The sequence below is a fragment of the Solanum stenotomum genome, chromosome 12 (assembly GCF_019186545.1).
Source record: "Solanum stenotomum isolate F172 chromosome 12, ASM1918654v1, whole genome shotgun sequence".
Taxonomy (NCBI): domain Eukaryota; kingdom Viridiplantae; phylum Streptophyta; class Magnoliopsida; order Solanales; family Solanaceae; genus Solanum; species Solanum stenotomum.
In genome coordinates, this window is record NC_064293.1 from 47428659 (window position 1) to 47456152 (window position 27494).

Sequence of the window (27494 nt, forward strand, 5' to 3'; positions counted from 1 at the left end):
ATGAGACGAATAATTCTATATACATGATGAAATAACTTATTCCAGAATAAGTAATCTCAGAATAACTTGTTTCCAACCAAATGATCAAAATTAACTCACACTTCAACGGCTCAAAGTCTTTAGCCATTGACAATGACAGTACCTCGACTATTCTATGAAGTACTATTTGTTATTACTTTTATAAATGTTAGAATAATTGAAATTGAACTGTAACACCAAAACTTATTACTATTTTATTAAGACCATATCCTTCAATGTATAAAGTAAGAGTTATACACATATTTACTTTCCTTTAAAATATATAAAGTAAAATCCCAAAAAAGAAGAAGAATATTGGCGAGGGGTTATCCAAATCCTTCCTAAAAAATTACCCTATGTATATAAGTTTTCTAATATACTCCCGGTTCATATTTACTTATTAAACAATTTTTAATATAGGTAATTACTAAAATATATATAAAATTTTTGAATTGATTCAATGAGGAGAAAAAATGTCGATAATCCCATAGAGTGAGGAGGAGATGCCGAAGACTGAAGAGAGTTAACTTTATTGACCCAAGCGAAGATGTAGAGAGAGCGAAAGAAGACTTTGAAAACTCCGAAAACTGCCGAATTTGATTTTTCTTCATCTTCTTCTTTTTTTCTCCCACCCCCTACCTTTTTTTTTTTTTCTTCTTTTAATATAAAAATTATTATTTTAATTGTTAATGCATTACACGTATTACCCACCCTTTCCTTTTCTTCTTCCCTAGTTTTGTAGCTCCATCTGTCTTGAGAAAAATATCATATGAAATTACTTTGTTGGGTAAAAAGTGGACAGTTTCCAGATCAGTTTCTCCTAACAGTAAGCCCAATCATGCATTTGATTTTATTTTTTTTAATTTAAAGATCCATTCTTTTGTAGAATTGTAACTCGATGATTCTTGTCTGCAGTTTGAGTAGATATATTGTAACTTTTTTTTTAATGTTTTCTTGACTTTTGGGGTTCTTTAATTTTGTGATTTCTTGGTTAATTTGAACTCAAGATTATTGAATTTCTTTCTTTTGGGTTGTTTAAAAATTGTAGTTTGATTCTCTTTTCTTGATAATCTAATCTAATTCAAGAAAGTGTAATTATTTACTTGATTTTGTGTGGGTTTATGTATATCTTGTCGGTGTTAACATCTGATAGTTCATTAAGAATTCATATTTTGTTTTTTCTGAAGATTTAAGGCTGGGATTTGAGCATTTGATGAGATCCATAAAGTGTCAAGAACCAAAGACTAAATTCTTTGGTCCTGGGAGCTTCAGTGATTGTGTTAATTAAGGCTGAACAGGTTTCAGGAAGATCCTAGTAAAATATCCTTGTGTTGGGTTTGTTTTGTAAGTTAGAACAAGGATGTCTGCAGCTCAAGATCAACTGGAGATCAAGTTTAGATTGATTGATGGAACAGATATTGGCCCCAAGAGTTTTTCTGTGGCTACAAGCGTAGCAACCTTAAAGGAGAACATCCTTGCTCAGTGGCCTAAAGGTTAGTTTAGTTCTTGAATAACTGCTAATTGTGTGTAAGATTTTCAATTACCCAAGATTTCTGTTGGTGGCATGATTGCTTCAAGAACCACAATCATAGTCTATGATCTGTAGTTGTTACTTTTGTTAGATATAGAGCTCTGTGGATAGTTCCTTTACTTAAGTTTCCTACCGATAAGGAATACGTATAAAATTTGTAGGGATTCTGAATGATAAGAAATTTTGGCACGTTGTTATTCAGATAGTTGAGGCGCTTTGCTGCTTCAAATCCAACAGTGTTATGTTATTCAAAATATTGGGTATTCCCAAATCCAACAATGACATGAAGCTCTGGCTAACCAAAACTTTCAACTTTTCCTATGCATTGTTGTATGTTATTCAAAATATTGGGTATTCACTTCTTTCTGATAGGACTTCTTAATTTGAAGAATGAATTTAGAAAGGAAAATCGAGAAGCCTAAAGAATAAATTAGAGGGAATTGCTCAGCTTACTCAACAACTCAAGATGAGCTCAATTCTGGGTAGAAGAAAGAGAGGAGAGTTGTTATTGATCTTGGTATAATTTCCAGATGAAAACAATGAATGCCAATTACAGCTATTCAAGAAGAAGATTGGAACGCTTCCTCTAACTCTACTAACTACTTCAACTAACTCGATGAATACACATAAATGGGAAGTCGTCTAATTAGAGGATTGCATCTCTTTCATTTAATAAAACCAACATTTTCAACGCACCTTGTTCCAATTGCACTATATTCATGCATGTATTTTAGAATGTCCTATTACATTCACACTTTGCTTAGTATGTGAAAACCTTGACTGAACTTTAAGCTTTGCACAGTTCACAAGAGCATGTATTGAGTTAATCATGTTTCTCAGCATTCGGGATGACTCTGAAAGCATCAGGTCGCAGTGCAAACAAAAATATATCGAATTAGGAGCTTGAGATCTTTCCTTAAATTCCTTTTTTATATTTTCAGTTAATTTACCTGAATGTTGGGCACTTTCTCTTTGTTATCAAAGATTTTCTGCTATTAATTTTCTTTCTATAATCTTTTCTTAAATATTGGGTGCAATCTTGATTACAAGTTTCCAAGTCATGTTTTCTGAGACATATCTTATGTATAGAGAAGGATAATGGTCCGCGGACAGTAAAAGATGTCAAGTTAATCAGCGCTGGAAGAATATTGGAAAACAACAGAACAGTGGCTGAATGCAGAAGCCCATTATGTGATATTCCAGGAGGAGTTACGACCATGCATGTGGTTGTTCAACCACCAGCTCAGGAGAAAGGTCAGCTTAGATTCACTAAACATATCAACGATATACATAATTTGAAGCATAAAACAGTATTTACATTAACTTTCCTTTAGGATGTTTGATTCATTTCTTTCTTTCATTTCCTTTGCCAATTTCCATTCCGTGTTATATGTTCTTTTTTGTTGTGTCGCTGTTTCTGAAAAATTGTTTGTTGTTTGAATTTTGCTACTGGTGAAACAGAGAAAAAAGCATCAGATGACATGAAGCAGAATAAGTGCCTCTGTGTTATACTATGATATTCAGTTCCAACAGGGGGATGGCTATATGCAAGGTAGGAAGTTACTTACTTTTAGTCTCTGACAGATATCAAAGTCTGTAAACTGATGTTTTGGACCCTCTACTTTCAGATAAAGACTGGTGGTTGTTAACAATACTGAAGTTGGTGAAGTAGTAACAAACATGAGTTGTTGGCATGCCATCCATTCTCAAGATCGTGTATTGTCTGGTCTCGTTGTCTTTTGTATTTGCTGCTTTCTTTTTTAGTGCTTGATGGATGCAAAGTCCATTCTGCATTGATTGAAAATTTGTGTTGCTGTCAAGTATACCATTTCTTATCTGTAGGACTCTGTTGTCTGTACAAAATACGAATTAACTCGTTGGCTGAATTCATAATTTAATCTTGAATATGTTCTTATCTTGATCGATGTAATATATAGATACAAAAAAAAGGATTTGGAATATATTGCATTGAAATCCAAAGATTTCTTTACTTCAAAGTTAGTGTTCAACCAGTGGATAATCTGTCATATTCTCTGGAACTGTCTTGTTCTATGCTAATAGCATTGCTGATCTTGATTGAATAATGTGGATATTCTTCGCCTTGATTGCAACTGATACTTTCAATGGTTAAGAAATTTTAGTACTGTGGATAAATTTGAAATTCATATTTGTTGTTGTGGCTGTCGTTTCTCCATCAACTGCTATATTGTTGTCAAATTGGCTTAACTAGCTTGTTCTTGAGCACTATTTTGAAGTTTCTGCCACTAGTGCACGTTTTATTTACTAATAGGTGACACGTCCCTTCTCCGAATCCCTTGAAACATGGAGTCTTCCTTCCTGAACTACATTAAAGACATGTTGTTGTGATTTTACTTGGAGCTAAGTCAGGAGGGACAAAAGATAAATGCTTTCTATCCATCGAAAGCAGATGATCGGAAGGTATGAGTTAGGACCCTGGGCTAGAGCAAGTTGGATTGGGGTATATATAGCTGCGACATGGTACAGATTGAGATGGAAGCAAGACACAGTGAGAGCTCTTGATATACCAGCTATTTGATACAAATTCTTGAAAATACACCAGAGTCAGGTGCTTACTGTTAATCAGTGCATGTCTCCAGATGGATTCATGTATTGAGCAAACAAAGATGTTTAGCTAATGATGAAATAGCCGGTAGCAGATTTAAGATGGGTTCATGAATTTGAACTTCCTACATTCTTGACATCCATCATCATGCAAGAATATTGCAATTTTGGACAGGTCAGGTAATTACTAAAGGTCACATGTTATACATATCAACAGAAATGTATAAACAAAATTATTCCTCCTTTGATACTATCTGCCATCTAAATGACTCATCCATTCGATACCTAATCGTTCAATCAGCCATTGATGCTTGTGTTACACCCTCTTGCAGCGTCACCTTTCTCTAGACCCTGTGTAAGTGCAGGATACTTTTTAAGCACCGAGTAAGTTGCCCTTTAAATGTTTCTCACTAGTTAAAAACTGTTGAAAAACTTTTCCCTTGTAAGTTGTAAGGGATCGTTTCGTTTGAATACAAGTTATGCTGTGATTAGTTATGTTGGAATTACTTTTTATAGTTTATTTGGTTTGTCATATTCAAACTTATATTTATTGCATAATTTTTATGAATAAGTTGTTTGTTTATAAAAATACCCTCCATTTTTTTATTTTTTTTTACATATTCTTTGCAAGCTTTAGTTGATCATTCTTAATAATAATTTTTTCATCTTATTTAGCTTAACTATTTTTGTATGTGCATTTCCATGATTGTGTCGTGTGTTTTTAAAATTAAACTTTCATCTTATTTAACTTAAAAATAAAACTTCCATCTTATTTAGCTTAAAAATAAAATTTCCATCTTATTTAGCTCAAAAATAAAACTTTCATCTTATTTAGTTTTAAAATAAAACTTCCATTTTAAGTTTATTAAAATAAGAGAAATTTTATTAGTAAAGTTATCTACATTTTAATTGATATATAAAATATAATTTTTAAGTGAGTAATAAACTATTTAATTAAAAATATGTAATTTAGTAGTAGAGTGAACATTTTAAGAGAATCAAAATATAAATAAACATAAGAATATTCAAGTTATAATATATTCATAAATAAAAATTGTATTTATAAAATGTAATTTTTAATAGAAAAATATATTATCATAAAAAAACGAATAATTAAGGTTGTGAATGTTATTATAAATGTTGTTAAAATTATATTAATATACATAAATATAAAAATGGTGTATAAAATAGAGTTTAAAGGGGTATTTTATGTTATTTTACATACATTATAACTTATCCTGAGATTAGAATTCCACTCCTAGTGAGGAATAACTTATCCCAAAACTAATTGTTAATCCTGGGATAAGTTATTCCAGCCTTTGCAACCAAACAACGAATTAAAGGTCAATCAAAAGTTATGCCAAGATTAACTTCTCTTATCTATCACACCAAATGACTCCTAAATGTATGCAAACCTTGTAAAGGTAGAGAGTTTATTTTTATATTACAAGGAGATAGTGAAACAAAATTAGATAATTGTTATACTTTTCTTTCATAATTAATACTCCCTCCATTTCAAAAAAAAGTGGTCTAGTTTGACTTGACACGAAGTTTAAGAAAATAAAGTAGGCTTTTGAATTTTGTGGTCCTAAATTAAAGTTATGTCAAATGTATAAAGTTACCCTTTAATCTTGTGATCTTAAATATGCCACGTGAAAAGTTGAAAGTAAAGTGTTATCAAAAAAGGAAAAAGGTCATTATTTTTTAAACAAATTAAAAAGTAAAGAAGGTCATTTTCTTTTAAACAGAAGGAGTAATTACTTTACTAATAAAATAGAAATGATAGACTAGACTAGAACAGTGTAGCTGAATGGAGAAACTACATGTAAGTTGTGGGGTCCATAGTTACCCATCCAAATTTGCCACGTGTATGATCCTTAGTTCCTTACTGACGCTCACGCGCGGAAAAAATTTACTATGCGAAAGTCATTCGTGTGTGAGGCATTTTTTAATTGAAAGTCATCTAATGGGTCCCACTTTTCAAGCAAAATTGAAATTCTGTCCTTTCATCTGCCATTTTTATTTACTTTTATCCTTTCATCTTTTTTTTCCGTTCCCTCTTACTCTTCTTCTAAATATTTTCTTTTTCTATTTATTGAATGTTTTTAAATAAATTCTAATGAGGCTGTTCATGTATCATGTTTGTGATTCAAAAATGTTTAAGGATATTGATTAGTCGATCCAATTAGTTGTAGATTTTTTTTTGTGCACCGAAGTTTGATCAATCTTTTGTATAATCAATATATAATTGTTGAATAGATTTGTTTGGATTAATTTTTTTGTGTAATTATTTTTTAATTATTTAAACCAATTCAGAATAAATATAGTACACATTTACCAATTTGATTTTTTTATTTTTAGTAATGATACTTATCTCTTTTATCTTTGCCATCAGAAAAGAAATTCATTATTTACTGTCCTTTTATTACAATGACTATAATTTTATGTGTTGGGATCTATAAGCTTTGTAAGGTGAATATAGTTTATAAGAAATATAAAAGAAAAAGTTTAGGTGACAATCTCAGAATTAGTTGATTTTTATTCGGGTCTTTCTTTTAAAAAATATGTCTAGCCTGGATACCTCAGACTATTAGAAAAAAATTAGCAGTAGTAAAATTGATGAAAAAATTATATAAAATGTATTAATTTACATAAAAATATAGTACTCTATAAAATAACCACTTACCGCACACATTAAAATTAAAAATCAATTAAAGTATTTATAAATAACTAAAAAGATTCGCACGCGCTCTCACGTTCGGGAAGTTACGAGAACACTCCACCGCTCCTTATAAGTTGTTATATTCTCACACAAACCCCCAACTTTTGCTGTATATTCCATAAAAACACTCTCTCTATCCGCTGCAACTTCTCGTTTTTTTATTCCTTTCCTTCTTCTGCTTCTCGTTTTTCTTCATTCTTCTAGAACGTTGAGATAGCAGAATAGTATATTTTGTTCACAATATGTGTACTGTGACGTCATTTTCCGGCGTACAGTGTTGCGTTCCTTCTTCTTCTTCCAATTCTTCAAGCAGAGTAGCTTTATTTTCATCTCATTCAGCGCCGTACCTGAACTTCTCAGGAAAATCGCGAGTTCTTGACAAGTGTAATTCGTTGAAACTGAAGAGGAAGGATGTGTTCTTCACTAGAAAAACTGAGAAACTCTCCCAGGGTTCAAGGCTTACCATACGTTGTGATGCTTCAAGTGGAAGGGTAAACTACTTATTCATTTATATACTTATGGATTTTACTTTTAGTTCTGATTTGAATATCATTGTAAATGCATTTTTTTTCTATAGTGGAAGTGTGGAAACGGTTTTTTAGGGCTCACCACCTTACCTAATCAATATATTGGTTCTGAATTGAGTGACACTTTATCTAATCAATTTATTGGTTCTGAATTGAATGAAACTGATATAGGTGGTGCCAATTAGTTTGTGATTTAGTAATAGTTGATTGAAATCCACAATAGGAAGATTTGGAGTGGTATTCAAGCAGTTGATAAGTCACATTCTCATTGAATGAATTGATCAAAATGCAGTGAATTCTCTGTGCTTGCACATTTTTCCGTCTGGGTGTTTTTGCATGTCTATTTGTTTGCAGAGTGAGATACTTGTTTGGCAAATGTGAGTGAATGATTAGGCATATAGAGTCGTTCCCTAATATCTCTTGGAATCAATGATCTGTAAGCAAAGGGTTGAGATAGCAATACCAGTTAGTTGAGACTAAACTAGTTATCCATGTAGGGAGAACCCTTAATTACCTTAAGGGGTAAATTATACAATTTGGAATGAGATTTATCTAAGTAGAGTGGAATGGATATGGATGATTTATATAATCGTTCTGACTGATATATTTCTGTCTAAGTAGAGTGGGATGGTTATGGATGATTTATTTAACTGTTTTGACTGATATATTTCACTCGATCCAATTAATTGGTTTTGTAATGGCAGATCACTCAGCAAGATTTTACGGAAATGGCATGGCAAGCAATTGTTGCATCGCCAGAAATAGCGAAAGAGAACAAGCATCAAATAGTAGAGACTGAACACTTGATGAAGGCACTGTTGGAGCAAAAGAATGGGCTGGCTCGTCGTATATTCTCCAAGGCGGGTGTAGATAATACCCGCCTTTTAGAGGCTACTGATAAGTTTATTAGACAACAACCAAAGGTATGCTTCAGATCAACTCTCAGTCTTTTGCTAATTATATGCCATGTTCACTTGTGCATCATTGGTTCTTTTCTAACTCCTGCTTAGAAATGATTTGATGTTCAATTATCAAATTGGTGTTTTCAGGATCAAAATCGAAATATGTCCAATCTTTTATTTTTGCTTCTTCTTCATTTGCAACCCATGTAGAGTTTAGCACAAAATTCTGCTTTGATTAGCTCTGCCATTTTCATGTTAATGACAGTCATTTTATCTTGAAAGGATCTAATGAACCATTTAGTCCACACATGACCATTTTCAAGCATGCTAGGTTTTTCTTGTAAAATGTTAATTTCTCAAGAATTTATCTGAACATATGTGCATCTCAATTTGTTCTCAGGTACAAGACACTTTATTGTTGTAATAAGGCATCAGTGTAACTTAATTATGATGATGATGAGTTTGTATGTATCTGCATATAACTTAAGTTTATGGACCATTTCTACTCCATGATTTACCAAGAGGTCCCTCTCTTGTGTGTTTTTGTAAGTGTATCATATTCCATTGGAGTTTAACCAACAAGAAAATAGTAGGTAGTTAAAAATTCAAGAAGTTATAGGTTAATGTACATATCCACTTTTAGAGCTAAAAACAATCATGCGTTTGCAAAGAAAGTTGACATCCTAGGTGAGTCAAGCACACTTTGTAGCTCAATTTTGAAAAGAGATGAGCTTAGGGAGCTTATCCTGGCTCATTTGGTGTTCACAAAAACCTCATCTGTGTTTTTCTCCAGAAATATAAAATAAAAGGCTAATTTACACTCCACTCTCGGGGCTTCTAGTTAACCAACTTAATTGATTTGATGGAAAAATTATTATTTCTATTTAGGATGTGATTCAGCTAAATAATTCAACAAAAGGAGCTTGACTGGCTATAGATGAGCTTATAGTCTAGCTTGATATCAACTAGTTCTAAACACCAGATCTCCAAGCAAGCTAGAGTTTGGCTCTTTCTCGTCTATAGTTGAGCTTGGCTCAGCTCGTATAGATAACCAGTCAGTTTGGCTGGTGTACATCTCTACTCTTTTGATGGATGCAGAACGTATGGAAACATACTCAGTGCTATGCAGTTATGTTTAGATTCTATGGTAGCTTGGTCAACTGATTCTCGTACATTGCTCTTTAAGAGAGCACACATATATTATAGGAAGCTTCCAACCACCAGTGATACCGAGTCATTCGAATTAGTTCTTTTATGATATTACTTCCTCTCTTTTTAGACCACTTCTAATAACAATCAAAGAACAAGCTGCTAAATACGTTGTCCTCTCATGTACTATAGATTGCTGAATCTTTCTTCTTGGTTACAACATCTTTCCAGGTTATTGGTGAGACAGCTGGTTCTATGTTAGGCCGAGAGTTGGAAGGTTTGATGCAGAGAGCCAGGGAGTACAAGAAAGAGTATGGTGATTCTTTTGTGTCAGTTGAGCATTTGGTGCTTGGCTTCATTCAAGATAAACGATTTGGGAAGCAACTGTTTAATGATTTCCAGATTTCCCTAAAGACACTGAAAACTGCCATTGAATCCATAAGGGGACGCCAAAATGTTATTGATCAAGGTAATGAGTTCTTTCTATAATTGGTGGACTACTTGCATATGTGGATCTTGTCAATAAGTGTAAGAATTAAGACGTAGCTACCCCTTTATGGACTATTATGTTCATTACACTTGGATCTCTTCTCCCTTTCATGTAATACAGGGAGCTTCTTCCTAGTGTAGTCCTTAATGTTTTATACGTAGTTTGACTGGTACACACCATTAGCTTCTCAGTTAACAACAACCTTACTTTCCCAACACATGCCCCTCTGCAATATATCCTCTTAGCTTTTCCATTTCTCAAAATATCTTGTTAATCACTCTTGCAGATCCTGAAGGGAAGTATGAATCACTAGAAAAATATGGAAAAGATCTGACCGCTATGGCTAGAGCAGGGAAGCTTGACCCAGTTATAGGAAGAGATGATGAGATACGTAGATGCATACAAATCCTCTCCAGGAGAACAAAGAATAACCCAGTGTTAATTGGTGAGCCTGGAGTTGGGAAAACTGCAATCTCTGAAGGGTAAGTAAATTCTTCTTATTGAGCAGTAGAGGAGGGAGTTGGAGCATGTGATTTAAAATTTTGATTTATACGGCTTATTTGGAACATGTTGCCTATAATTTATATTCTTCTCTTCCTGTTTGATAGGCTTGCTCAGAGAATTGTGCAAGGAGATGTACCTCAGGCTTTGATGAATCGAAGGGTTAGTGATGAAGGGATTTCTGTTGCATTCACCTGACTTATGAAAGAAAGTCTTTTATTAATTAACATGTTTGTGTCCTCTGTGCAGTTGATATCTCTTGATATGGGTGCGCTCATAGCCGGTGCAAAATATCGTGGTGAATTTGAAGACAGATTGAAGGCTGTGCTCAAGGAAGTGACAGAATCCGAAGGACAGATCATCCTTTTTATTGATGAGATACATACTGTTGTTGGTGCAGGTATGTTCTTAGGAAACATCACCAGATGTTAAAATGCTGTTTTATATGTTGGAATGCTGGTGATTAAAAATTAATACTTGTTGCCCTTCACTTGAGCCCTTGTGATAGTTTGTTCATTTGTTGCATGGACGTATAATTGCCCATGTTAGTTGGCCTATACGTCTGCTACATACTGAGATCTTTATGATTTCATCCTACACCAGAAGTTGTATTCCGTACCATTATTTGGGTCCATCCAAGTTTGGATAATTTTTTTCTGGTTTGGTTTATGAAAAACAAAATCATTTGTTTTCGTTAGGTGCCACTAATGGTGCAATGGATGCTGGGAATCTCTTGAAACCGATGCTTGGTCGAGGAGAATTACGATGTATTGGTGCAACCACCTTGGATGAATACCGTAAATATATCGAGAAAGATCCTGCCCTGGAGCGTCGTTTCCAGCAAGTTTATGTTGACCAGCCTACAGTTGAAGACACTGTCTCCATACTTCGCGGATTACGTGAAAGATATGAGCTGCATCACGGGGTTCGCATTTCAGACACGGCGCTTGTTGACGCAGCTATTCTTTCGGACCGTTATATTAGTGGACGTTTTCTACCTGACAAAGGTGAGAAACTGAAAAGCTGTTCACTATAGAGCAACTTGTTATTTCATTTAATAATTACAAATACTGTATTGTTCATGGTGCTATAACTTCATTGTGTAGTTTTTATTTTAATTAACTATAAATAGAGCGGGTGGGGGAGGGATTACAAGCGGGGAACCGAACCCTTTTCAACAAGGTGAAAGTTCTAGTACCCAATTGGGCTACTAAGGTTGCCCTGTTTGTGTAATTTTAATTTAAAATTTTGGGAACAATTTTGCATTTGTTTTGCCTAACCTTAGTCCTGCTGGTGGATTTTTAATCCTATCTAACTACTAATCATCACTTTGACATTTGAGTGTGGCCTTCTCAAAGTACTATAGAAAGAAACAACTTGAGCAGTGATGTAGCCACATTTTATGGATCATATCAAGCATATCTTTCAGTCTTCATCATCACATTATTGTTTCCCTTGGTCCAGTAAGCATACACCAAGTGCTCATGCACTTGACCTGCATAAATGTGGAGTATAATAGACTTGTTCTTATTGGACTTACAGTCGATGCTAAACGTGCTAGTTTTCAAATTGCAGCTATTGACCTAGTTGATGAAGCTGCTGCAAAACTGAAAATGGAGATCACCTCAAAACCTACAGCCCTTGATGAGATCAATCGTGCAGTTTTGAAGTTGGAGATGGAGAGGCTATCTCTAACTAATGATACAGATAGAGCATCGAAAGATCGGTTAAACCGTCTTGAGGCTGAATTGTCTCTTTTGAAGGAGAGGCAAGCTGAGCTGACTGAGCAGTGGGAGCATGAAAAAAGTGTCATGACTCGCTTACAGTCCATTAAGGAAGAGGTATGCAACTGAAGATTCTCTACTTAAGTTTGTTCATAACTGGTGCTTCTTTTTTTTAATAACTACTCTTGAGTGGAAGTGCATTTATATTCTGAGCTGTCAATTGAATTAGCTAGGGAGCAATTTATATCTAAATGAATCAGATTGCAGTGGAGCTTGATTAACTTTCTTCCTAAATACAGATTGACAGGGTAAATCTTGAGATCCAGCAAGCAGAGCGGGAATATGATCTTAATCGTGCTGCTGAACTTAAGTACGGGAGTCTAAACACCTTGCAGCGTCAACTTGAAGCTGCAGAAAAAGAACTGAGTGATTATATGAAGTCTGGAAAATCGATGCTTAGAGAAGAAGTGACTGGGAATGATATTGCAGAGATCGTCAGTAAGTGGACTGGGATTCCTGTTTCTAAGTTACAACAGTCGGAGAGGGAAAAGCTGTTGCATTTAGAGGAAGAGTTGCACAAACGTGTTGTTGGTCAAGATCCAGCAGTAAGAGCAGTAGCAGAGGCAATCCAGCGCTCGCGTGCTGGACTTTCAGATCCTCACCGTCCTATTGCAAGCTTTATGTTCATGGGTCCCACTGGAGTTGGGAAGACGGAGCTAGCTAAGGCCCTTGCTAACTATTTGTTCAATACTGAAGAAGCACTTGTGCGCATCGATATGAGTGAATACATGGAGAAGCATGCAGTTTCAAGATTGATAGGAGCTCCCCCTGGTTATGTCGGGTATGAAGAAGGGGGGCAGTTGACCGAGATTGTTCGCAGGAGACCGTATGCAGTTATATTGTTTGATGAAATAGAGAAGGCCCATTCGGATGTATTTAATGTGTTCCTTCAAATCTTAGATGATGGTAGGGTGACTGACTCACAAGGACGTACAGTGAGTTTCACCAATACTGTCATCATCATGACATCAAATGTTGGTTCACAATATATCCTAAATACAGATGATGATGATGATTCATCAAAGGAAGCGACTTATCAAACAATAAAACGAAGGGTGATGGATGCTGCACGTGCAGTTTTCCGCCCTGAGTTCATGAATCGGGTTGATGAATATATAGTATTCCAGCCTCTTGATCGTGACCAAATCAGTCGCATTGTGCGATTACAGGTAACATACCTTTTTCGAATCTTAAACACATGCTTGTTTGCGTTTGCACATAGTTTCTGGGAGTGTCAATGCTGGAAGTGGATTCTGTGTCTGGATATATTCCGAGTAGAATATTTCTAAGTTTGAGCTATTTTTTGTTCTTGCAGCTTGAGAGAGTGCAGCAGAGATTAGCAGATCGCAAAATGAAGATTGAAGTGAGCGAAGCTGCTATTCAACTGCTGGGAAGTCTTGGTTATGACCCCAACTATGGCGCACGGCCAGTGAAGCGGGTGATCCAGCAGAATGTTGAGAACGAATTGGCCAAAGGAATATTAAGAGGAGAATTCAAGGATGAGGACACTATTTTAGTAGACACAGAGGTCAGCGCATTCTCCAATGGACAACTTCCTCAGCAGAAGCTAGCGTTTAAAAGACAAGAATCTGGTTCAGATTCTCCAGCAGAGAACCAAGAAGCTTTCTCTCAGAAACTATGAGACTGCACCTCAATATATTGTTGTTCAGATACGTACTATTAGTTCGAGCATCTAAATAGTATCTAGATTTTGGATAATACATATTTCACGCCTTTGAATAGCAAATACCTACACAGTTGAAGGAGTTGTGTTTTCATATAGTAATAAATAGCATATTAGCCTGTAGATAGTTGTCGGTTGTTCACCCATGCTTTGTGCAATCTTTTAGCTATATATATAAGAATGGAGGTCGACTTCTGAACATGAGATAAAAGGGGAAGGAACATGGGGAGGGGATTACAAAGTGGAGAATCCAACATCAAGTGAATGTTCAAAGTAATAAACTAACTGGGCTATTAAAGTTGGGACATCCATCCATCTTAGCATTCTAGTGATGAGTATGTTCGCACATCCATCGAGTATCGCAGCACATTTCAGAATATAAATAACAACTTCGATCTCATCTCCCAATCTAATTAACTTCTTTAGTTCAGTGTGATTTGTAGGAGATAAAGGAGACCTCGTGCCATTTCCTTTTTCTTCCCTTTTTGTCCTCCAGTGCTGAGATCACAACGAGAATGAGATAACATATACTATACTGCTAATTGAATACAACTATGACTTGCGTAGTTAAGCAAGCTGCAATACAAGCATTTAAATGGACACCAAGAAATGAAAAATCTCTGTTGAAAGATTTTCTGTGCAAATCAGTAGATAAAAATTAATTCAAAAGAAATGGCACTATCTATATATAATTATAAAATCCACGCTCTTCCACATGACACAATAGAATGATTTATTATTACACATGACACGATAGAATGATTTATTATTACATCAGAGTGCAAAGTTTTTACGTAAAAATGTTTTCTATACATGTATAATATGCTTGAAGACTGTGTCTCCTCGAAGCTTAAAGAAGGCTTTCTTGTTACTCGGCGTGCTTGCATGGAGGGCAAAGACCAATGGTAATGCTATATATCTGTTGAATCTGAATGATTTGCCAAGTGACTCCGCAAACCCAACCAGATCCTGTCCTCCACTGTCCAGGCTGTGATTAGCATAATTTCATCATTATAATCAACATTAGAAAATCTGGGAAATGAAAGCAATAAATATGGACAATCTGCTCTAAGGTTAGTACATAAATACTGAAGAAACTGAAACGAGATTAAGAGTAATTCAAATGTCAACTTTATTACAAGTATGGAATAGAATACTCAAATGTCAACCTGTTCATTAGAGTAGCTGCACCTCAGTGGGTCTTCTTACTCTTCTACATGACCATCAACACAGTACTTATATTTTACCATCAACTCAGCTACAAACACATATGCACCCATTGACTCTACTGGGCCTTCAGGTTAACCTTCACATGACAATTTATCATAAAAAGGAACCTACATTAGCAACACTATTATATCATATTCATGTCAATGTATAGCACACTGTTTTCTTCCCAATTATAGTAGTTTTGCGAATTACGTTTTCTATTTCTCCTGGAATCTTTTGGTAAGTTTTGCAACATCATAGCTCGTGTCTTGCCATCAGGTTGAAGGCTTCTCTCACGCATTTCCGTGTACAGCTTCTTAGCCAAATCAAACCTTCCTGTTAAACACATCCCTTGAATAGCAGCATTGTAAAGTGATCCATTTGGTTCAGAAAACTGCAACACATTAAGTATAAGAGTTGAAGTGACTTTAGTCCTGGATAATGATTGATGTCTGAATGATTCCTTCCTCCCTAATTACTTACCTCCAATGTCAAAGCAATTTTATTTTATTTTTTGAAAAAAGAAGAAGAGAGAAATTGGAATTTTCTGTGTTGGGATGGTGCCGGGGGGGAGTTTGGCTCAAAGAAATAGTGGTAATAGAAACAAAGCCAAGTTAATAATCAACATTCCAGTTCTAGATTTTTTTTTCCCACGGGTTTGAGTTTTTGATTTTGCAAATTGAACATTCCCATACAAGCCATGATTAATCAGCGAGTTCACTCTCAAATCAGAACTTCCCCCCCAAAAAAAAAAAAATGAACAATCAATCCACAGTTGTAGCATATTTATTGTCTGATTTATTTGCAATATGGCAGGGAACTTAAAGAAGGCAATAGTTACGGTAGAAGAAGATGTAACGAATGTCACGACTTACTTTTAGTATTTCCACCGCTTCATTATAGAGAGAACCCCAAATGCATACTCTCATCAATGACAATAGAGTAAATATGTCAGGAGAATGGTTTTGGCAAACCATGCGGTAATACACTTGTAATGCAACCTTGGGTCTTCTTGCTACCTCGCAAGCTCCAATGACTTGATTATAGGATGCAGTTGAAACTGGGAGTTCAGAAGCCTCCATCTGCCACAGCACCTGTACAGCTTTCTCCCACAACCCAAGTCTGTGGCATGATGTCAAAACAGTATTGTATATATGCTCATTCAAAATAACACTTTGGATATTTCTTATTCTCTCAAAGAGCTGAATTGCATCACAATATCGATTTGCCCTGTTTAAGGCATTAAGCAAGGAATTCCATGTGTATACATCAGGTGCATGACCTAATGATTTCATCAGATCATAAATCTCAAATGCAAGCTTGACTTTGCCAGCTTTTCCAAGTGAGTTGATCACTATGTTGCATGCTCTCGCATTTGGCTTAAGCTCACTGTCCAACATACATTGCAAGATATTCAATGCAGAGTCATACTTACCCTCCCTACTGTATGCTCCAATAATAGCATGCATCGTATCACTTTCTGGGCTCAACCCATTATGAATCATCTCACTATATGCATCAATAGCTAGTTCATTCTGACCACAACGAACAAATGTGCAAATTAACAGACGGTAAGTGACTGTTGTTCCAACTTGACCATTATACTGCAAAATTTTCCAAATCTTCTGTGCCTGATTCCAGTTGTTTGCTTTTGCAAAAATGGATATCATTGTGTTGTATACAATAATATCAATTTGTTCTCTAAGATTCCTACTGCTTATCAATTCACGGAACATGTTTATTGCTGTGTCATAACCCCGAGCATCAGCAACTGCCTTCAGAATTAAGCTATAAGTGTGGCCAGTTGTTAGCTCACTAGCCTTCATGGAGTTGAAGACTTTTAAGGCATTATCAAGCATTCCATTCCTCAAGAGAGTTGAAAGAAGGGAATTACATGCATGTAAATCAGGTTTAAGACCTGAAAAAATCATGGACTTGTATATCACCAATGCACTTTTATGTTTATTCAGCCTGCTGAGCTTCAAGATCCTTTCTGACAATACCTTCTCATCCATTTCTTCTAGGTATAAAATCCCATTCTCAACTGAACTTTTAGTTGAAGGTTGGTTTGTATCATATCTTTCAGTATACGAATTCATCAAACAGCCCTTACCATGCAATTCCAGGCTATATACATCTTTGGCTGAATTATCTTTTTCAATATCAGAACCCTCAGTCTCTCCATCACACATAGGTTCTAGTTCACAAGCGACATTCAGAGCTATGTTACACAGGTTATTCACTTCCTTGAAGTTAGATAAAACAGTTGACAACTTAAGCTGTTCAATTCCAAAGAAACTGCATTGCTCAAAAGCATTAACCAATCTAGAACTAGTAAAACTAAGACACCCCTTTACTTTTCCACTATAAAGAGCTCTTGAACAGAAAAATCGATTGCTCTTCTCATTTCCATCTAAAGAAATTGCTAAAGTAGGCAAGTTCTTTATCACATATACCATACTCGCTCCACAGAGTACAACAACCTCATAAGACAAAGAAATTCTCACCTAATTCAACACTAGAACTTGGAGCCACTACCTGAAGAAATTCAATAGAGTTTGAACACCATAATCAATTAAAGTTCCAATATTTATCGTTCAATTTGATCAAATTAAAGAGTTGATGATGGGATAAGGACAGATATGCATGTAATATTTGTTATCCGCAAGAACCATTCAACCTTCAACTGTACTTTTCGTTCGTGTTTCGCCAAGAGCTCAAAGAATTGAAAATTTACCTGAAATTTAGAAGGCAAAGTAGAATATGTAGCTTGAGGTAAACTTGACTTGTCCAGCACACAAATGGAGACACAGAGGGGAATTCATGCTACTAGCCAAGTAAAAATTTCGAATTGAGGAAGAAAGGAAGGATAACGAGAATTTATTACAAATACCATCTGCTAGCAGAATGGGCCTTATTTAAGATCCGGCCCAAAACCCCTGATGATCAAAATGCACTTTTAATCTTTAGGGTGGGGATTGGGATAAAGTTTGTAATTAATTAGGCATTCAATAATTACTTTTCTATTTAATATTTATTTATTATATTATTTTAATATAATTTTATTTATTTATTTGTATATAATTCACTTTGCTATTTATAGTCTAATTAAATCCATATAACATGAAAAAAAATAAAACATAGCTATTTTTTTTTAATATATATGGATGTTTGCCATATTCTGAAGTATTTTAATCATAAAATATTTTTGTTTATCTCATCTTGAGCACCAATCGATCCCAGAGAGATTAGTTACATCTTAGATGAAATAATAGAGTAAATTGCATTTTATTCGAGTTTATTTTATTATAAAACACTGAAACGTGACTATTAGAACTCTTTAGCATAGATTATTCTCCCAAATCTCACTTTAGTTCCTCCACTAATTTTTTTTACATCTTTAACCAAATTAAAAGACCAAGGCAAAACATTTATTGTCATACTAAAAAAATTTTTAAAAAAAATTAAATTAAACGCATCGTCTTCACGGCTATCTCTTACTAAATGAAAAAAACAAACTCGTTTTTACCCCCATCCCCCTCCCGGCTCCCGGTACATTAATAAGCTGAAAGAAAATGGCAAATGACTCACATCACTGCATCAGAATTGCATTCAATATTTTTTTTCAAACTTTACATGGGGTAACTTAACTGCTTCACAACAAACAACTTTCGAAATGTTGCAGATTCTAACATGTCACTTAAATTTGATGCACATTTGAGGCCATAAAATATACAAACAAATTCTCGTCTTTGTTACAACTGAGATACAACGATCAGTCACAGGTTTCCAGTGAACTGCTATCGGGTCAGATAAGTTTGGGAAGTGGCAAGCCTGCATAAATACAGTTACATGTCCATGGTCCATCAAAAGAGATCTTCCACTTAATGGCAACTATGTCTTGCATGTCTGTCATAGAACAATCCAAGGACTTTTATCATCTTTTTCCCCTCTGATACACAAATAAACCAGAAAATGGGATACGTGATTCAATAGATAAAAGATTGCATATAGCAAACTATGTGACACGATAAAATGGTAACATGCCAGTGCTGAAATATAAATAGTCAATATACTTTACGTCAAGCAACAAATGTGTGATTTGACAATGATACCTGCATTCATGAATCACTGTGATCTGAAGCTTCCTCAGAATCAGACAAGGGCAAGAGGGTACATATCCCAAGCACATGCCCATTAAGGCACACATAATACTCAATTGCATCTTCATAAGCACCCAATCTACAGCTGGCACTTGCTGGTACCATTTTTGCTTGCAGCATGCTCCACAGTTTTGCTTTACAGTAAGGGCACACCTCTGTTGGATGGAGCTGAGCCTCCCTCTTAATTAACATTTTACGAACTTTTGAGGTAGCAAAGGATTTAAATATTCCCCTAAAAAATCCAATATCCCCCTCTTCTCCTTGGTCAAGATGCTCACAAGGATCAGAAACATACAAAACATCCGTCCTGCATTGTGGTAACAGAAAGCTCTTTCCAGAGGTCCTAGAGAACCTAGTCCTGTAAACAAAGTGTCCTGGAACATGGATGCTGTTGAATAAGCCACCTTTAGTACATCCAGAACAGTAAATAAGAAGCTTTCCAAGAGCCCTCCAGTTCCCATCAACACTGTGACTCCCACTAGACTGTAAATCAAGCATCATTTTTGGAGCTCTCGTCTTACAAAACTCTTTCCAGAGCACTCTCTTTGCGAGATCATCAAACCATTTGCAAACACAGGATAGAGTTGCCACCGACTTAGGATTCCAATTCAGTCGCTGAAAAACCAGAAATATAACTTCTTCGCTAAGATGCCCTTTTGTACACAAACAACTAGTTGAGTGTATGCACCGATATTGTTTAGTAATGATCATTGTTTACAACTGCAATCATCATGATTGAAATGACAACAAAAGTTAGGTTATTTATTTCTAAAAAGTTCACAAAGATGACATCAAATACCAAGATACTTCAATTGGTTGTAAGGAATGTAGGAAATGATCTGAATAATGGCTGTTTGGTGGCATAAACAATGAAACTATGACTAGAGTCAACAACACTATACATCAATCAATCATGCTAGTATGTTGAATACAGGAATAAAGGGATTTTTCAAAAGCCCATTGATAGCAAATAATCTCTCTACTTAGTCACTTGATAAGTTTACTTTTACTACATCACTATCAACTAATTAAAGACCAGATCATTATTTGTTAATTAAATCATCAACCTATTACTCCCTCTATCCCAATTTATGTGACTTACTTTCCTTTTTAGTCAGTCCCAAAAAGAATGACACATTTATATATTAAGTAACAATTTAACTATAAAATATCTATTTTATCCTTAATGAAATGATTTACAACCACACAAATTTATATCATTCATTTTGGACCACAAGTTTTAAAAGTCTTTCTTTCGTGCCAAGTCAAAGTACCTCATATAAAATGGGAAGGACGGAGTAATACTTATCAACAAAATAATTTACCCATCAATGCTTTTGCAGAACATAAAGATAAGAATGCACTTCCCCAGGCCATGTTGCTATTATAGGTTACAGAATTAATGAACAAAATGCAGAAGTACCAGAAAACAAAAGCTTCCCAAGATGTAAAATCAGTAACTTTTCGCACAAGGGAAAAATCCATGAGGTGAATATAACATATATACTGCTCCAGAACTTAGTGGTACACAGTTGGGTTAATTTAACCCCTGTATTTAGCACTGAACAATTTCTTGACTTTGTTAGATCTCTAGTACTAGTTTGAAGATTGAAAAGGAGCAAACAACTTTTGCTTATGCTCTCTGTGAGCCCTTTTGTCTATTCTGTAATTCTGCACCTGCTTGATGCTTTCTAATGAAATACCTTACTTCATCAAAAAAAAAATAGTGGTACTCAACAGATGGCTCATGACATGAGAGAAATAAAGAATTCGGAAGAATTAAAGATAATTTAGTTCTGAAACAACTTCAAAGAGATTTGGGCCCTAGATGATGGAAATCTAAATGTGGCACAAGCTCAGAACTCAGAAGTGTTTGGTTGGTAACCATTTAAGGATGAACTTACAGGTCCCAGAAGCAGATGGAACGTGCTTATGGCTACCAGTTCTAGTTCCAAATAAGCATAGGGTCATAATGTACTTCTGAGAAGGAGGGTCAAAAATGCTTTGAAGAATTAAACAGCATTACATGTAGAGGAGAACTATATGCTTCAGCTGGAAAGCAGTTCTCCAGTAAAGAATAGGGGTCGACAACTCTAAGAACAAAAAGGAATTGTGACTAGTAGGAAGAGCTCAGTTGTAGGTTATTTTTACACTTCATGCACACTTAAAGAGTTTGGACATTTATAAACTGAAGAAAGTTCTTATCCCCTTTTGGTGGAATAGATCCCTCGGAGAAAACATAATCCACAGTTCAATATGACCAAACAGTTGAAAATAAGTTCGTCAAGGATCACATACCAAACAAACACACCTGACTCGTGCTACACTCAGTGTCAAGTTAAAAAACCAAATCAAGATCATACATATCACATCACAGCTTTGTAGAGAACGAAGAAAGAGCAATACTGTTCAAAAAAGTATAATCTTTAGAATTATTGGAACAATTTAGTAAAAGATATTGCATTTATGACTTCTATTCCAACTAACTAATTATTAAAAAATTGAAATTAGGAGGTAACACAACTATTTTTCCTTGTTTCATGAAAATGTTGGTCTTTTATACCCAAAAAATTGCATTATCACCTAAGATGCAAAAAAAAATTTTAAAAATCATCTAGTTAAAAACACATAAAATTATTAAAATTGGAGCTGAGGTTTCTTCGTGCAGCTGAATCAGACAACACCACAGTAATACAAGTCACATTTCTTATCCTACCCTAAGATTTAAAATCGGAATTAGGGTTTGTGTATGAGTGAGTAACTGAGAGAGAAGGAAAGTGAGATAGAAAAAGAGAACGTACAAGTTGTAGTCGCCGGAGTGGAGATCGGAGAAGTTGGCCGGAGAAAGAGCAAGTTATCGGTGGAGAGAAAGTGATCAGTGGTGGTGATGGGTTCAACGGACTTAGGACAAAGAAATTGACTGAGCCGTTTGAGCTGACGCCGAGTGAGGCGTCATTCCCAAATTGTCCAGTTGAAACCAATCAAATGATATTTTGGGACCCGGTTTATTAACCCACTCCCACCTAATCCATCGACTTGGGCTTGTCAACATCACATGTACGGCCCAATTCCCTTGATACGATAACCCGATCCTCCCAAGTATTTTCACAAATAACCATAATTTGAATATTATTTTGTAAATTAAAAAATTGAAAAAGAAAAAAAAGTTGTGAACAATTTAAACAATAAATGACTTGTTATATGCGTTTACATTAAATATATATATTTTTCTATATTTGAATATTAGAAACTATGTTTATGTATTGTTCCAATATTATTGTAGGACCATATTGAATCTATCTCCAATTGGGCGAGAAAATTAGTAACTCTTTCCTCCAATGGCCAATCGACAACGGAAACATGGAAAAGATTAATTTTTCTTCTTTTTAGGAAAAAAAAAAGATAGAGAAAGATGAATGAATTGGACTAATTTAACTTGAATTTATGTTCGTTAGTCCAGCAGAAAAGTGATTAATTCTTGGAAGTTGGAATCACACCTTCATCCTTGCATCAATGACAAATTGGAAAACTCAAAAAATAACTTTACACTAAATGTACAAGGAGTGACTCAACTTTAGCTAGATGTTATGATTGATAGGTGAAGATAGTACATATATCTAAGTTTATCAAACTGAAGTGGCTTCTTTAAGCTGAAATGTACAAGCTTTCAACAAAGGAGGGACCTAATATACCCGTTGTTTAAGTTACCAAAACAAAAGATGCACATAGATATTGTAACTTGTTTGGGTGGTATTGTATGGTTATTTGAAATACAATATTTGCATTTGATTGTTACTTATATCTTATTGTATATGAGAGGATGAAAAACAAGAGTCAATTTTGCAGTCAAGAGACAGATTCCTTTCCACAACAGCTTATAGCAAACACGCCAAACAGTATACAAGCACAATGTCAAACCAGTACCACAGACGACACTTTTTGCATAGTATTTTCACGTGCTCCGTCTTCTTCAATGCACTTATTCGACAGAAAGTATGAACAAATCCCACCTAAATGATTCCAACAGCCATATATGTTCACTGAGCAACCAGCGCAACATAGAAATTTTAATATACCCGAACACCCACTGATCTAAGATCTAACATCACAATCACAGCCTCCATAAGTGATAAAAAGTTCACAATCTTGCGCGACTTTATCTCACAATTCAAAGTAGATGCATCCAGATGAAATTGAATTTATTCAATGAAGAGAACAGAATCAGCAAGCCATCAAGAAATCGTTAAGACGGTGAGTCAGAATGAGAAACACGACAAACATACTAAACCAGGTCAGAAAAGCTATATCATCCACTATATTTGCAATTGCTCCTATGTGTTAAAATATTATGGTTGTTAATCAAGAAACTGTGACTGTAGAAGGTTTATCTTGGAGGGAAATCACTGTCTCAAAAGCTCCCACCAAAGCTTTAACCTTGCTTTTCCTGGTTTCAACAAGCTTACTCGCCGTCTCTTCAATCACGTTATTCAACAAACCCTGCACATCTTTCTTTTCCTGCACATCCTGATGCCTCAAAACAATTTTTCCAGAGTTGAGGACAGTATTGCTTCTGTCATCATCAACTCCTTTCTTTCTAAAATTTCTCTTTCTTATATTACTGTCCTGGCTTTCACCCATATGTCGTCCCAATCTAAATGTCAGCCTCCTAGGGCTGCTGGTTTCTGGCTGGAGATCAATTACCTTACCCCTCCTGAATTTCAGTTTCACCACTGAAGGATTATAATCATTAGAAACAGCTGTCTTGCCTTTCCTCAATGTCTTTTTCTGATTTTTTCCATCAGTTTCTGCTTCTGCTATGTGTAACAACTTTTTGCTGCTAGACGTGTATTTACCTGATGCACTGCCTGCAGACTTAACAACTTTTTTATCCTCTTCATTAGACAACGAATGTGATTGTGACTGGGAGGAAGACTTTGGTTTGTTGGTTCCATCTCTCCGCATCTTGTTCTGGTCCTTCAGAGGAGACAGCAGTTTAAGGCTTATACTGTTTCTTGCCCTCAAGATCAAAGGTTTAACGGAGGAAGATTTTGGAGAACATGAAAGAGTTGGGATCTTCAAAGACTTCTCTGCAGATACTTTAGACACAATTTTTTGTTTTCTAGAATTAACAGCACCGACTTTTCTGACTCCTGCATCTACACCTCCTAAGATCTTAGATGAAGATTTTACCATTTTGAGCTTTGTCTGCTCAAGAGGAGAATGCTTTGCCAAAACAGATTTCATTTTCTTCTCCGTGTCTGGCATCTTGTAACTTGAGGAATCCAATTTCAGAGAGTGAACACTCTTTGGTGGCAGCAGTGCCTTTTTCTTTATCATTTCTGAGGGTTCAAGAGAGTGAACCTTGGAAGAAGGTCTTTGATCGACCACATTCAACTTCTTTCCCTGTCCTAGCATACTCCCTGGAGGAGAGGATGGTTTTTGATTGACCACAGTCACTTTCTTTCCCTCTCCCAGCGCACTCCCTGGAGGAATTGAAAGCTTTTGCTCAACTGCAGCCACCTTTTCTCCCTCTCCTAGCATACTCTCCAGAGAAGCTGAAGAATTTTGATCAACCACAGTCACCTCATCCACCCCTCCCTGTATGCTACCTGGAGGAGAAGAAGGCTTTTGCTCAACCACAGCCACCTTCTTTTCATCTTCAAGTATACTCTCCTGAGGTGCTGAAGGCTTTTGATTTATCACATTCACCTTCTTTTCCTCTTCCAGCATACTCCTTGGAGGAGTGGGAGGCTTTTTCTTGACCAAAATCCCCTTCTTTGCCTCTCCCTGGCTACTCCCTGAAGTAGTGGAAGTGTTTTGCTTGACCACAATCCTTTTCTTTGCCTCTCCCAGCATACTCCCTGGAGAAGTGGAAGGCTTTTGCTCAACTCCAGTCACCTTCTTTTTCTCTCCCAGCACACTCCCTGGAGGAGTGGAAGGCTTCTGCTTGACCGAAGTCCCCTTTTTTGCCTCTCCCACCAAGGTCTGTGCAGGACTCTGCTCATCAGCAGGAAGTTTGTTCTTTCTTTTTGATAGAGAATGCCATGGCTTTGGTTCAGAGGAATGCTTCTTGCCATATTTACAGAAGTCATGGCAAGAACCAGTGGAAGCTCTCAGATAATGAGGAAGAACATCTTGTCCACTGTCAGGAGAATGCAACTTCCCAGTGGATTGCCTTCTTGTATTACCTCCATTATTAGATGTAGAGGAGGAGTTGCGATAGCAGGGAAGAACCTTGTGTGCATTACTCAAAGATCCTGGTTTTCTTGTGCTGATTCTATCTGGTTCACTTCCAGCAGAGTCATTTTCCACACTAGTTACTGGATTCACTAGTTCATCAGTGTTATCCTCGGCCATAGAGTCATTCTTCACACTAGCTACTGGACTCATTAATTCATCGGTGTTATCCTCAGCCATAGAGTCATTCTTCACACTTGTTGCTGGACTCGCAAGTTCATCTGTGTTATCCTCAGCCATCAAGATTCAAATTCCAAAACCCTGGCACCATAAACATATATATGTTAACATTCTATTAGGTCAGCAGTAAAATGAAGCATGGACTACACAAAAGTTAAACCCCCAATTAAGAGAAGAAAAAGTTGTTTCTAACATGCAAAGCATTGGATTCCAAAATCATGTCCACTCACACTATTACTTGGATAATTCAGAATAGGAGGTCAATAAATACAATGATTATGCAGTATACATTACTTAACCTTTGAGATCCTAGGCTTCTAGGATACATTCTAGTGTCCCTAAAAATGTACACAACCAAAAACTGTGATAAATTTGAGTCAGCAACTGCTACAGGATTGTTAGAAAAGGTAAATTCATGAGCCATCAGTCAATGCCTATTGAAATATAAGTTACAATTTCTTGCTTTATTAAGCTAGGAAGGAGAGAAATGAATGAAAAAGATAAAACCTGACTATAGGGCTTTCCAAGTTCCAAAATATAGTTCATCACAAACATAAACAATACGAGAAACTTATATCCTCCCCTCCCTAATACTCTCTATTTGGAACGGAGGAAAGGCCCCAAGAAGCCAGTAAGCAGTAAGGTATCCACACTTATCAGTCTACTTGTTTTCTAGATCTTGACGATAATTTTTTTCTTTCGTTTTGAAAAAAGAAACAAAAAGAAAAGCTCAAAAGTCTTCATCTAATATATTAGGTGTAATCCATATCTAACCAAAAATATTGAGAAGACAAACACATTCCACCAAGCTTGTCTGTCCAGCAAGAATTACTGTACTACCTAATTACAGAACACACGCTTCCAACCAAAGGTCCCTAACACTGGGCTAAAATTATCGCTAAGATCCCGAAAAATTCGATTCATTATATAAATTCATACAAAAAGGAAAACAAAAAACACCTCTACTAATGATTGATTGATCTTTACTACAGAAACAGAGTATTCCTAATTTTGTCCATCAATCCAAAATATCAAAAATCCCCGCAGTTACAGACTTACAGTATCAACCATTGATCGATTTAGCATGCTAGATAATCAAACTCAATAAAAAAAATAATTTAAAAACATGAAATATTAAAAATAAGCTACCTCTTGTGAAAACCGACCTCCAGCTAAACGAAAACTATTGAACAGAGCTACAGAAAACACATAATCCCAATCCGCGAATCCAATATAAAATTCACAAACAGGTGTCTTATTAAAAATTGGTTATAATAATTGAAGAACAAAGCGAAAACGGAAGCTTAATCTCGAAGCGAAGTAAATGAATAGTATTAAACAAATAACAAATAGATCGAAGAGGAAAGAAAATCTCACCTGTGTAATCTACTCAGCAACAGCAACAGCGATCGTGCAAGCGACGTCTAAACTTTTCTTCTGGAATTTTCTTCTCAAAAAAGAGGCAGTGGATTTTTTTTGTTACAGAAAGCGTGTTAGGGCCTGTTTGTTTAGTGTCGAGGGGCAAAACCGAAAAACGTTGAAATCATGAACCGCCGAAAAAGGGAAAATAAAACAAAGTCCTCTCCTCAATATTCCACGTAATATCCTATTAATGGAATTTTTATTTTTTTTTTGTTTAACGTACTTATCACCAATAAAAGAAGTCCAATTGAATTAAAATTTGAGATTATGATTATTTTTTTAAAAAAGAAATACCTTACTGAAGTTTAAATAAATTATTTTTATGTATATATTTTTAATTAATTTTTTAGTATAAATGTATGACATGAGTTAAAAGTTAAAACTATCGAATC

The 27494-nt window shown here is 35.5% G+C and overlaps 5 protein-coding genes across 6 annotated transcripts; 2 read left to right on the forward strand and 3 right to left on the reverse strand.

The window, feature by feature from the left end:
• The first annotated feature begins 775 nt into the window (after positions 1-775).
• Positions 776-3472, forward strand: LOC125846502 (membrane-anchored ubiquitin-fold protein 2). Its single transcript, XM_049525944.1, has 5 exons — positions 776-844; positions 1206-1511; positions 2639-2803; positions 3011-3101; positions 3178-3472. The coding sequence occupies exons 2-4, from the start codon at positions 1379-1381 to the stop codon at positions 3064-3066; spliced, it is 354 nt and encodes a 117-aa protein (XP_049381901.1). The 5' UTR covers positions 776-844; positions 1206-1378; the 3' UTR covers positions 3067-3101; positions 3178-3472.
• A 3512-nt stretch (positions 3473-6984) lies between these two features.
• Positions 6985-13973, forward strand: LOC125846477 (chaperone protein ClpB3, chloroplastic). The gene is made up of 10 exons (XM_049525901.1): positions 6985-7345; positions 8086-8304; positions 9664-9901; positions 10209-10404; positions 10531-10585; positions 10673-10823; positions 11122-11430; positions 11999-12264; positions 12447-13376; positions 13523-13973. The coding sequence occupies exons 1-10, from the start codon at positions 7097-7099 to the stop codon at positions 13847-13849; spliced, it is 2940 nt and encodes a 979-aa protein (XP_049381858.1). The 5' UTR covers positions 6985-7096; the 3' UTR covers positions 13850-13973.
• Positions 13974-14573: 600 nt separating this feature from the next.
• Positions 14574-17916, reverse strand: LOC125848652 (pentatricopeptide repeat-containing protein At3g29290). The gene is made up of 5 exons (XM_049528565.1): positions 17838-17916; positions 15976-17638; positions 15314-15494; positions 15061-15197; positions 14574-14879 (listed from the first exon to the last, which is right to left on the reverse strand). Exons 2-4 carry the CDS (start codon positions 17557-17559, stop codon positions 15193-15195), a joined length of 1770 nt encoding a protein of 589 aa, XP_049384522.1. The 5' UTR covers positions 17560-17638; positions 17838-17916; the 3' UTR covers positions 14574-14879; positions 15061-15192.
• Positions 17917-18692: 776 nt separating this feature from the next.
• LOC125848588 (EID1-like F-box protein 2) lies at positions 18693-22260 on the reverse strand. The gene is made up of 3 exons (XM_049528470.1): positions 22065-22260; positions 19216-19983; positions 18693-19052 (listed from the first exon to the last, which is right to left on the reverse strand). The coding sequence occupies exon 2, from the start codon at positions 19972-19974 to the stop codon at positions 19222-19224; it is 753 nt and encodes a 250-aa protein (XP_049384427.1). The 5' UTR covers positions 19975-19983; positions 22065-22260; the 3' UTR covers positions 18693-19052; positions 19216-19221.
• Positions 22261-23593: 1333 nt separating this feature from the next.
• On the reverse strand, positions 23594-27264 carry LOC125848088 (uncharacterized). 2 transcript variants are annotated; one of them, XM_049527889.1, is made up of 2 exons: positions 27058-27264; positions 23594-25761 (listed from the first exon to the last, which is right to left on the reverse strand). In XM_049527889.1, exon 2 carries the CDS (start codon positions 25738-25740, stop codon positions 23623-23625), a length of 2118 nt encoding a protein of 705 aa, XP_049383846.1. In that variant the 5' UTR covers positions 25741-25761; positions 27058-27264; the 3' UTR covers positions 23594-23622. The 2 variants fall into 2 exon arrangements, with proteins under 2 accessions (XP_049383846.1, XP_049383847.1); XM_049527890.1 differs by lacking the exon at positions 27058-27264 and adding an exon at positions 26830-26968.
• Positions 27265-27494: the final 230 nt, after the last annotated feature.